The 11,130-nt window shown below is 50.2% G+C and overlaps 2 protein-coding genes across 7 annotated transcripts; both read left to right on the top strand.

Moving 5' to 3' along the window:
- The first annotated feature begins 836 nt into the window (after positions 1–836).
- On the top strand, positions 837–3,547 carry LOC117795073 (ral guanine nucleotide dissociation stimulator-like). Of its 2 annotated transcripts, XR_004622800.1 has the most exons (5): positions 837–888; positions 1,665–1,843; positions 2,186–2,222; positions 2,620–2,723; positions 3,460–3,547. XR_004622800.1 is itself a non-coding variant. In XM_034650473.1 (4 exons), the coding sequence occupies exons 1-4, from the start codon at positions 856–858 to the stop codon at positions 2,641–2,643; spliced, it is 273 nt and encodes a 90-aa protein (XP_034506364.1). In that variant the 5' UTR covers positions 837–855; the 3' UTR covers positions 2,644–2,891. The 2 variants fall into 2 exon arrangements, 1 of the variants encoding a protein (XP_034506364.1); XM_034650473.1 differs by lacking the exon at positions 3,460–3,547 and having other exon boundaries at positions 2,620–2,891.
- Positions 3,548–3,585: 38 nt separating this feature from the next.
- Positions 3,586–10,701, top strand: LOC105235276 (ral guanine nucleotide dissociation stimulator-like). 5 transcript variants are annotated; one of them, XR_004622797.1, is made up of 6 exons: positions 3,587–4,208; positions 4,661–4,735; positions 5,353–5,385; positions 5,765–5,886; positions 6,790–6,903; positions 10,567–10,701. XR_004622797.1 is itself a non-coding variant. In XM_034650471.1 (5 exons), the coding sequence occupies exons 1-5, from the start codon at positions 4,104–4,106 to the stop codon at positions 6,113–6,115; spliced, it is 372 nt and encodes a 123-aa protein (XP_034506362.1). In that variant the 5' UTR covers positions 3,586–4,103; the 3' UTR covers positions 6,116–6,246. The 5 variants fall into 5 exon arrangements, 2 of the variants coding, with proteins under 2 accessions (XP_034506362.1, XP_034506363.1); XR_004622798.1 differs by having other exon boundaries at positions 3,588–4,208; positions 5,801–5,886; positions 10,567–10,700; XM_034650471.1 differs by lacking the exons at positions 6,790–6,903; positions 10,567–10,701 and adding an exon at positions 6,079–6,246 and having other exon boundaries at positions 3,586–4,208.
- Positions 10,702–11,130: the final 429 nt, after the last annotated feature.

Genomic DNA, 11,130 nt, shown 5'->3' with positions numbered 1-11,130 from the left:
GCAAAGACAGCTACAGAGGGGTTGGGAGTGGCCTGGGGCCATCCTCTGGGACCCACACAGAAAGAATGGTGCTGTGGGAGTAGCATGTGGAATGCAAGGCCAGGCCTCTGACTCTGCTCCACATATGACTCTAGGTAAAGGGGGGGGGGGCTCTGTACATCTGAACTGGCATGACTGGGACCTGAAAAACCATGCCCCCATTCTCCTGCTGCAGCGGGAACTTCTGGAGCCCATAGAGGCAGAGAGTAAGGGAGATTGTAATTTGGGAAGGCTATCTGGAATGGGGTTCATGGATTGGATATTCATTGGATATATTTTTTTATATTTTCTTATTATGTTAGTCACCATACAGTACATCCCATGTTTTTGATGTAAAGTTCCAAGAGTCATTACTTGTGTATAACACCCACTGCACCATGCAATACGTGCCCTCCTTAAAGCCATGGTATATGTCCTGTTTTTGGAAAGGCACACAGAAAGTCAGTTATGTGGATGAACCTTTCTCGTTAACCTGCTCCAGTGCCAGCTCCAGGGCTCCTTCCAGTTGCAGAGCCAGAAAAAGGGCTTTCTATGGAGCTAGAGGCAACCCCAGCTCTGCATCAACCATCACCTCCAGTGTCAGAGCCAGCCTCCCCTCCATCAGCTGTTCCAGAACTGGAACATGTGCTCCCATCTTCTCCATGTGTGCCGGGTGCTGAGCTGCAGTCAGCTAGACCATAAGCTTTCTCAGGAATTTTCACTCCAGCTCTGGCAATAGACATAGAGCCCACTGTGGCTCCAGATGGTTCCTGCTGTGTCAACACAAAGAACCAACGGAGTGAGGAGAAGCCCGACCTCCTGGGCTTCCCTCCCAGGATGGTGGCAGAGCAACAGACGTACATGGATGCGGTGAGCAGCTGGGCTCTCAGGGTGGGCAGGGGCAGGCCTTCCTTCTGCTCTCACCTGCCCCACACCTGCCTTTCCCTGATGTGGACTCCTATGGTCTGGGACCAAATCTCAGCTTCATCACTTCCCAACCCTGTCAACCCATCAAGGCGCTTAGACCCAAGCTTTCACTGTCCAGCTGCGGACTGTAGCGAGAGACCCTGATAAGCACTGATCCAGAGGTACGAGGGAGAAGAAATGAGCCAGAACGGAGAGACGAATGGGCAGGCCCTGGTCGCGTGGGTGGAGGAGGGCAGCTCCCTCCGTTCAGTCAAGTCCATGGGTCACCCACTCACCTGCCTTGGAGGATGAGTACCCTCAGCATTTATTAGGCATCTGATGTATCCATGAGAACAGGGCAGATGGAAAAACGTGTGGTTGCAGCTCCCGTGTGAGAATGTGCCTCTGCAAGGGGGGGAAGGACCAGGGGGATGACCGTTGGAGGGGAGGGGAAGAAGCCCCCTTGGGAGGACCACCTTGCAGTGCCACCTGGAGCTGGGAGTTCCTGAGCATGATCAGGGTGCAAATGCCCTCCTTCCTTCCCTTGCTCTATTTGCTCCTGGGTCATTGTGTACTGGGTTCCCTCAGGGAAAAACCATGGAATGAAATCCACGGTCTCCAAGCAGGCTCAGGCCAGATTGTCAGCTCCCTGAGGTCCAGCTCTGACCTGTGACCCCTGTCTAGGACACGAGTCTTGCATGGGAACTGGCTGGGTGAACAAAGGTCCCCCTGTTCTCTAGGAGCTGTTCAAGAAGCTGCTGCCCCATCAGTGCCTGGGCTCCGTCTGGTCCAAGCGCAATAAGCCTGGCAGTGAGCACCTGGCACCCACAGTCCGGGCCACTGTCGCCCAGTTCAACGGTGTGGCCAAGTGTGTCATCACCACCTGCCTTGGCAATCCAAGCATGACAGCCCGGGACAGGGNTCCCTCAGGGAAAAACAATGGAATGAAATCCACAGTCTCCAAGCAGGCTCAGGCCAGATTGTCAGCTCCCTGAGGTCCAGCACTGACCTGTGACCCCTACGTAGGACATGAGTCTTGCATGGGAACTGGCTGGGTGAACAAAGGTCCCCCTGTTCTCTAGGAGCTGTTCAAGAAGCTGCTGCCCCATCAGTGCCTGGGCTCCGTCTGGTCCAAGCGCAATAAGCCTGGCAGTGAGCACCTGGCACCCACAGTCCGGGCCACTGTCGCCCAGTTCAACGGTGTGGCCAAGTGTATCATCACCACCTGCCTTGGCAACCCAAGCATGACAGCTTGGGACAGGGCCATGGTGGTGGAGCACTGGATCAAGGTGGCCAAGGCATGCAATGGGAAGCCCAGCCGAGGTGCCGTGCCCTCCTGAGTCTCGGGCACTGCTCTTCCCTTGATCACGTCTCAGGGTGGAAGGCCCTGGTCTTTGCCGTAGGGACNGCCCTAGGGACCGTGCAGTCCCTAGGCTCTTCCGTCCAGGGGCAAGCTGACCTCGCCTTGCATGGCCCCATGCTGGGATGCTTGGTTTCTGCCTGGCTCCTTCCTTGGTGTGAGGTAAAATCCTCCTCCGCAGCAGTGGGACTCTCTGGGCCTCACGTGTGCCCTTCGGCAGGTCCCTGGACAGCGGCTTCCTCCAGCAGGAGCGCTTTCCCCTGAGGGGGACTGAAGCTTGAGAGCCAATCAGGTGCTGGCTCCCCATGTGACAGCCCATTCTCTTCCCTCCCCAGGCCTGTCAAACCCTGAGGAACTAGTCGTCCTTACATGCCATTGTCTCCGCTCTGCAGAGTGTCTCAATTCACCGCCTCGACAAGACATGGGAGAAAGTTTCCAGGTGAGTGAGCCTCACTCCATGGAGGGACCAGGATGGACGAGGGAGCTCCCAGAGGCTTGTCCTCCTCCCCCTCGGGCAGCTTGGACCTTCTGGGAGGCGGCGAACCCCGACCACAGGACCTGGGCTGCTGGGTGGGTCTCTCAGCCTCCCTGGTGAAGAGGCCACCATGCCTCCCGCTTTCGNCATGGGAGAAAGTTTCCAGGTGAGTGAGCCTCACTCCATGGAGGGACCAGGATAGATGAGGGAGCCCCCAGAGGCTTGTCCTCTTCGCCCTCAGGCAGCTTGGACCTTCTGGGAGGCGGCAAATCCCGACCACAGGACCTGGGCTGGTGGGTGGGTCTCTCAGCCTCCCCGGTGAAGAGGCCACCATGCCTCCCACTTTAGAAATCAGTTTTGCCAAATGACCCACACGGGGCTGAGCTGCATGAAATCTCTTCACGTGTTTCCTTGACAGCCACTAAGCTCTCTGCCCATTTGAACCCCAAATTGACCCAAACAGCGTTTCTCAATGAATATGGGAAGGGAGGCCCAGGATGAGCCACATGAGAGCTCCCCTCCCATGTCCTCCAAAGACGTTAGTGCTCAGNATCCTCCAAAGACCTTAGTGCTCAGAGGATCCCAAAAGAAACCCTCAACCAGGCAGGTTGACACTTTGGGGTTCTCAAAGAAAAGACACTCGCACTCAACCCTGCCACATTATTCGTCCATTGATCCTGCCTCCCTTGCCTCTCTTCAGGAAGCTATTGCGGATGTTTCAGAAGCTGTGCAGCAAGGACACCACACAGGGCAGGAACCTGCTCATCAACGTAGCCTGGAAGGTGCAGGTCTGGAAAGAGAGGAGGGGTGTGAGGGAACAGGGTCCTGAGTGGATGAAGTCGGGAATGGTCTGAAACATTTCTTGTGGAGGGAAGCCTTTGGCATGAATGTGGTGACAGCCTAGGAGATGATGCCGTTGGCGGCGAGGGGGCAAGCAGGTGGTGCCCAAGCAGACTCCTAGCCTAGACACCCTCTCCCTCTGTGTCAACAGCTGGTCCAGTTGGGGGCCTCTACAAACCGGGAGAGCCCAGAGGACAGACCTGTGCTCAGTGATGGGGTTGGGCTGGGTTGAGGGCCACCACAATGATGAGAGTAATAGGATCCTGAGTCCTCAGGAGACCATGGGAGATAGGTGGAGTTGTCACGTTTCCCGATGAGAAAACAAGCTCAGGGAGGCCAGGCTGCAAGCTCAAGGTCACACATGGAGTGAATGTTGGAGTGAGATTGTTCTGGAACCACTCACGGCCTGCTTCTGGATAATGAGGCCTCAGGATCAGTATGAGTTAGGTCAGATGTCTAGGTTCTGAAGTCCAAGACGGTGGGGGCAAGTGGCCTGAGGGTATTATGGTCTCAAGGAACTTTTCCTTGGCCCTGCGGGAGCAGCCAGCCAATAGATTTGCCAACCTGGGGATGGCCCTCCGGGGAGCCCAGAAGAGGGTGCAGAAGAAGGTGAGCGTGCCTGAGGCCCGGGGCCTCCAAGGTCAGAGGAGGAGGGCTCCTCCCTGAGGGCTGGAAGCCTCCCAAAAAGGAAAGATCAGGAAGGGGGGCCTTCCCACTCCAGCTGCGGCTCCTGGGGCCACAGCTTCTACAATTCTTATTTCAAAAGGACCAGGAGGTGGGTCTAGAAAGGTCCAGAGAGAATGGGTTTTGCGGGTGGGGAGGGACCGACCTAGTGCTCCATTCCCTGGCATTTTTGAAACGCAGGCCCTGGAGGTGATGAGGAGGAGTCTGATGTTCTGGGAGGGGGAGGGGAAAGGGACCTGAGGGGAGGCTGCTAAGGGTCCTAGGCTGCTCCACGTGCTCCCCTGGGGTGGGCCAGGAGGCTGGAGCATTTTCAGAGGAGGGTCCCTGTGGGCACCAGCGAGCAGGGACTCATCCCAACCCTCCCCCTCATGACACAGGGTGTCGTGCCCTTCCTTGGCACTTTCCTCACCGAGCTGGTGATGTTGGATACCGCCATGGAGGACTATCTGGAGGTGGGTGAGCCTGAGGATTGTGGGGGAGGAACCAGAATCCGGAGGTTGGGAGCACAGTGCCCCTGTACGGAGCCCTGAGCTCTCAGGCCTCGGCAAACCTCCCCTCACGACAGCCTCACAGCTGCCGCTGTGAGCCTGGGGGCTGTTGCCCATCTCAGGGATGAGCGAGGGGAGGCTGCAGTTAGGACACGGCTCCCGGTGCCGAAGACTGGTGAAGCAGCAGAGCTTCCTGAAGGCAAAGCTGCATGAGGTCTGTCTGAGTGGACCTCGGCCTCCCNCCCCGGTGAGTTTGCCCGTGGGAGGAGAATGAAGTGGACCCTCCACATCAGCAAGCACCTCAGTAGCCGCAGCGGCCCCTTCCTGCCTGAGGCTTCGGCCTCCCCTACTGTCTTCCGAGAGGGTGGTGCTGCAGGGTCCCGAACTGTAGCCAGTCCATCTGCCCCATGTCCTCCTTTCTCTGGACCCCAGAGCCTGGCCTAGATCCCAGTCCCATTATCAGTGTATGCAGAGCCCACGAATGTGTCTTGGCCTTAGGGCAACATAAGAAGGTGTGGTTGTAAGATGCTAGTAATAACCAGGGAACGCTTTCTGATGGACTTTGGCTCTCTGCTTTCCAGGGCTGTGAGATCAACCACCAGAAAAAGAATAAGGTGAGCATAGGTGTCACTTCCTGTAGGAAAGGGTTGGGAGTGGGTATCAGAGATGTCCCTAGGAATAACATTCCTTGGCTCCATCCCCTCCATCTCACATTTACTGGGATAGTTTGATAATAAAGAAGTGGAAGACCCATCAAGTTAGTAAGTGATGATAGAGGAATGGCATCAAGGATAGCTTCCCGAAGGAAGGGCTATTTATATCACCTCTGAGAACAGGTTGGGATTGGATGAATCTGCAGGCAGGAGGGTGGCCATGTGTGCCAAGACCCGGGACAGGTCCCGTCTCCCACTGCTCAACCCTCATCAGGCCCGGCTACTTCCGTCCCCCCACCCCCAGGCTCCTTATGCATTCTGTGCTTTTCTCTCGGCTCAGGAATACCAAGTCATGACAGACATCATGCTGTTCCAGGTGGCTGCCGAGAATTACACCCTAGAGCCCGAGGATCCTTTTCGGGCCTGGATCCAGGCTATGGAGCCGCTCAGCGAGGCTGAGAGGTGAGGCCCATCAGGAGCTGGGTCGGTGAGTTTCGGGGTGGATTCTTTCTGCTGGCCACTCCTGGGATCCTTCTTCCCTGGGTAGCCTCAGGCGTTGTTGCTGGGGCGCCAGTCTCTAGCTGTGGGGAAACACTGGCAGGGACTCTTGAATGGAAGCGTCTGGGCAACTCACAGGTGTCCCTCTGTCCTTAGCTACACCCTGTCCTGCCAGCTGGAGCCCCAGTCCTAGCTGGTCAGCAGCACTCAAGAAGGAGAAGAACTGGCCACAGTCAACCTCAGGGCTGAGCAAGTGTCCAGTGGCCTGCAGGGATTCCTCAGCAGCTGGGGATTTGTGGTGCATGCGCCCCATGTGCTCCACACCCCTTCCTCCCATCTATTAATTATTTGACGGGGGCAATATTTATTCTCTTAAATAAGTGGTAAATTGAAATATTATTGTATTAAAGCCCTTTTTTCTTTTAGAGCCCGAGAGTGTGGTTTGGTTCTTTTACTTCCTACAGTAACGTAAAAGATATAGATTTTCGTATTCATCCTGAACTAGGGAATCTTATAACGTCATCAGCTATTGTATGTGGGAAGAAGGAGAAGAGCCAATCCTCCTCCCTAGCTACTGGAGGGTACCCCCAAATCCCCTTTACTCAGAGGACAGGTTCATTTCAGTACAATGAATTTGGGCAAACAGCAAAGACAGCCCCTCAGAACTCCTGAGATTTAGAGGTTGAAGGTACTTCCACAGAAATAGCAATAACCACTGAAAGTGGGAGTCTTTAATAAGAGTCACACTCCCCAGAACTACTTCCTGCCCAGGACAGGAGCTGCTTTTTTCCACTCTAAAGGAAGGAGGACTATTCCCTGCTTCCTTTGTTGATGTTGTGTTTTTGTTTTGTTTTTCTTTTGACCCAGTATCGAGAACTTGTAGATTTCTACTTCAAACTCTGGAATTGCATCAGCACTAAGTGGGGAAAAACATGTAAAGAGATCAAATCCTGCATGTGGAAGGGACAAAGCCGGAGGAAGGTAATTTGCAAATAGACTGAGGGCAGGCAGGACTTGCCATCCTCAGTCTCCCTCTAGGGGCTCCAGGTGCACCATTTACTGAGACTGGAATCCTTCTGGGATCCTTGTCAATGATCTCTGGATTCCTATTCCTGCTTGTTTTGTGTATGGGGAAAAGATGGGAGGTGTACTCTTAAGGCACAGCTAAGCCTGGTTCTATTCACATCTATGGTGACCTATGAGCTAGGATTTTCAGCATTCCTGCATTTCTTCACGCAGTTCTTTTTAATGCAGAAATTCCCTCAAGGCCCCAGCCTCTTGGTCAGATACATGGTAGCCACTTTTCCCTGGCTGGGACCTGATGGATCAGGGATTGGTTCTCTTGTGACAGGATAATTGTCCATATCCTTGACCAGAAAAACCCCTCTCTCCTTGCAGGTCAAGGTGATTTTATGTCCATGGTGTTCTGAAGTCCATGGTCTCAAACAAACACCAGTTTACACGTCCGGTCTCAGTTCACACGCTTACACTGGCTTGTCCAAAATTGCTAACTGAGGTTGACTCCTTAAATCCTGGAGACCCTGAGATGGCTCTGTTCTTTTCAACAGTCTTATGCTTAGGTTATGTCATGGGGTATATGAACTTTTCCTGTCAGGAGCTTTGAAAGATGATGAATGAGAGGGGAGGATTCAGGGGGTTTCATCAAGGAAATGCCACCAAAGAGATGACCAGAGTAATCAAATGGCAATAAATACAGTCTTATCAATAATTACTTTTTTAAATATTTTTTATTATGTTAGTCACCATACAGTACATCCCTGGTTTTTGATGTAAAAATCGATGACTCATTAGTTGCGTATAACACCCAGTGCACCATGCAATATGTGCCCTCCTTACTACCCATCACCAGCCTATCCCATTCCCCCAACCCCCTCCCCTCTGTAGCCCTCAATTTTTTTCTCAGAGTCCATAGTCTCTCATGCTTCATTCCTCCTTCTGTTTACCCCCTTCTTTATCCCTTTCTTCTCCTACTGGTCTTCCTAGTTCTTATGTTCCATAGATGAGAGAAACCATATGATAATTGTCTTTCTCTGCTTGACTTATTTCACTTAGCATTATCTCCTCCAGTGCCGTCCATGTTGCAGCAAATGTTGAGAAATCGTTCTTTTTGATAGCTGAGTAATATTCCATTGTATATATGGACCACAGCTTCTTAATCCAGTCATCTGTTGAAGGGCATCTCGGCTCCTTCCATGATTTGGCTATTGTGGACAATGCAGCTATGAACATTGGGGTGCATATGGCCCTTCTCTTTACTACGTCTGTATCTTTGGGGTAAACACCCAGTAGTGCAATGGCTGGGTCATAGGGTAGTTCAATTTTTAACTTTTTAAGGGACCTCCACACTGTTTTCCAGAGTGGCTGTACCAACTTGCATTCCCACCAACAATGTAGGAGGGATCCCCTTTCTCCACATCCTCTCCAACAATTGTTGTTTCTTGCCTTGTCTATCTTTGCCATTCTAACTGGCGTAAGGTGGTATCTCAGTGTGGTTTTGATTTGAATTTCCCTGATGGCTAATGATTTTGAACATTTTTTCATGTGTCTGTTAGCCATTTGTATGTCTTCATTGGAAAAGTGTCTGTTCATATCTTCTGCCCATTTTATGATTTGTTTATTTGTTTCTCGTGTATTGAGTTTGAGAAGTTCTTTGTAGATCTTGGATACCAGTCCTTTATCTGTGGTGTCCTTTGCAAATATATTCTCCCATTCCGTGGGCTGTCTCTTAGTTTTTTTGACTGTTTCCTTGGCTGTGCAGAAGCTCTTTATCCTGATAAAGTCCCATAAGTTCATTTTATCTTTTATTTCTCTTGCCTTTGGAGATGTGTCGTGAAAAAGGTTGCTCTGGCCGATGTCATAGAAGTTGTTGCCTATGTTCTCCTCTAGAATTTTGATGGATTCCTGTCTCACATTGAGGTCTTTCATCCATTTGGAGTTTATTTTTGTGTATGGTGTGAGAGAGTGGTCAAGTTTCATTCTTTTGCATGTAGCTGTCCAATTTTCCCAGCACCATTTATTGAAGAGACTGTCTTTTTTCCACCGGATGTTTTTTCCTGCTTTATCAAAGATTANAGTATGTGTGTGTTTCCTCAGGAGGTATTTCCCACTCACACAGAACAATGCAAGTGTCAACTTTCCAAAATAATCTCCTCACCACCGAACACTTCACATACAATACCGAATTCCTCCATCACCACAACTGTGCCTGGAAGTTTGTTTAATACTCCCTTCCTCAGATGGAGATAGAGCAGGAAAGACTGTCCCAAGGTCTTGACCTCCTAAGTAGGAAAGTCAAAATGTGGACCGAGGCCTGTATCCCTGTTGTTGATGCTCCGTGCTACTGATCTGCACTTATCACTCAGCTACAGGGTCGTTAGTCACAGAGCAGGGGAGTTTCAGCATCCGTGTACACTCCCAAAAGTACTAAAGTGTACACATGTCCCAAACACTGACAACATTATAAGGTGACCTCAATGGTCACATAACCCAGAACAACTATAGATGGATTTAACAGCCAGCTCTGGCATAGTCATTAGAGTGAAACTCACATAGAAAGTCCACATGCTCCTGGTCAGTCCACTGATTCTGAGAGGTAAGAGGCCCCATGTAGGACAGTGCAGACCAACATCTGTCATAGCTGAGGTCATTGCTTGTACATGGCCCAGAGCAGATAAGAATCAGGAAGATAATTTAATGTAATTTATGACATTACCATTCCATGAGAAATGCTCAAATCCTGTAAGTCCATACCCAAGATACAGTGGCAAATAGGAATTTAAAGTAAAACTTGGCTTTTAGCTTGGTGCCCATCACCCTGTTGCAAATCTCCTAAACAGCTGGGTTAGGGAGTGTCAGTGTTCATTCCATGCCTCCTTTACTTTCCCCATTGTGCAATCTTAGCACCCTTGTCAAAGATCATTTATCTATGTATGTGTGAGTTTATTTGGGGGCTCTCTGTTCTGTTCCACTGGTCTGTCGGCCTGTTTTTATGCTAGTACCATTCTGTTTGATTACCGTAGCTTTGTAATATGCTTTAAAGTCAGGAAGTATGGTGACTCCATCTTTGTTCTTCATTCTCAAGATTGTTTTGGTTATTAGGGGTCCTTTGTGGTTCCATATATATTTTAGATTTTTTTGTTTGTTTCTATACAGTGACATTGGGATTTCTGTAGGTCGCTTCCTCTAGGACCTGGTGGTTGACCTTACTGTTTAGTGTCCCAGAGTCTTAAGTTGTGCCTCTCATGTGTGCATGAGCCCAGAAATACCTATACATGAATGATGAGATCAGGCCAGCAAACTACAACCAAGAAACAACCAGGGGAGGGGAAGTGACCTCTTTTTCATCTTTGGATTCTAGAACTGTGCTATCCAGGGTGCTAGCCTCTAGCCACATGTGTCTGCTTATAATTAATTTTACACCAACATTCAGCAAATTAAAATAACATCACATTGCTCAGTCACACTAGCCACATTTCAAATGTGCCCATAATGATTTGAATCTCAGGTGGTAAGTTTGGAGGTAAGAGCTGCAATGTGCCTGTAGAACTGAGAGTGTGAAAGGTGATTCATTCAGCATCTCTGTCTCATTCGAAGGTTTGTAACTGTGATCAATTCTTGTTGAAGGGCTCTGACTCCACCAAGTATAGAGAACTTCTGAGAACCCACAGGAAATATCAGGTTGATGCTGTATGACCCACACAACCTCAACTAGAGGAGGAGGAAACGGTGAGCCCCTCTAATTTATGTGTTTCTATATATAATATTTGTGTTTCTATAGACTTTCTTGTGGAGAGCATTCAAGATTCCAGTAGTGAGGAGGATGACTCTCCAGGTAGGGAACAACACTCAGGTAGGAAGCAATGCCAGAGGGTTCCTGGTACAGTTAGGTTGCACCTGCTGCTCTGGAGACTGAGGAAGGTGGATAAGAAAGCAGAAAGGGTAGGGAAATATATGTACACGTCTACTTCATTCATTTCATAATTTAATGACATATTAGTAAGAGGAATTGAGTCCATAGGCATCAGGTGTGCTGTGTCTGTAATCATTTTTGCTTTCCTATTTAAAAATTCTTTCCCATGAAACCTGTACTTCCTTCTCTTTCCCACTGCCAGATGTCAAAGCTTAGGTTCTGTTTCATTAGCACCTCTTGGGATTTTGGTATCTTTCTTGTTATTAACCTTGATGGAT

This window comes from Ailuropoda melanoleuca, unplaced genomic scaffold (genome assembly GCF_002007445.2).
Source record: "Ailuropoda melanoleuca isolate Jingjing unplaced genomic scaffold, ASM200744v2 unplaced-scaffold2324, whole genome shotgun sequence".
Lineage (NCBI taxonomy): Eukaryota > Metazoa > Chordata > Mammalia > Carnivora > Ursidae > Ailuropoda > Ailuropoda melanoleuca.
Note: the sequence above shows the minus strand (reverse complement) of the source record. Positions and strands in the feature narration are given on the sequence as shown.

Bases quoted from the DNA above. Each gene is read 5' to 3' on its own strand.
- LOC117795073 (XM_034650473.1), top strand. From the start codon at position 856: ATGGTGGCAGAGCAACAGACGTACATGGATGCG. The intron at 889-1,664 runs GTGAGCAGCTGG...CCTGTTCTCTAG, and splicing joins AACAGACGTACATGGATGCG to GAGCTGTTCAAGAAGCTGCT. The intron at 2,223-2,619 runs GCATGCAATGGG...TTCCCTCCCCAG, and splicing joins ACTGGATCAAGGTGGCCAAG to GCCTGTCAAACCCTGAGGAA.
- LOC105235276 (XM_034650471.1), top strand. From the start codon at position 4,104: ATGGTCTCAAGGAACTTTTCCTTGGCCCTGCGGGAGCAGCCAGCCAAT. The intron at 4,209-4,660 runs GTGAGCGTGCCT...CTCATGACACAG, and splicing joins AGAAGAGGGTGCAGAAGAAG to GGTGTCGTGCCCTTCCTTGG. The intron at 5,386-5,764 runs GTGAGCATAGGT...CTCTCGGCTCAG, and splicing joins ACCACCAGAAAAAGAATAAG to GAATACCAAGTCATGACAGA.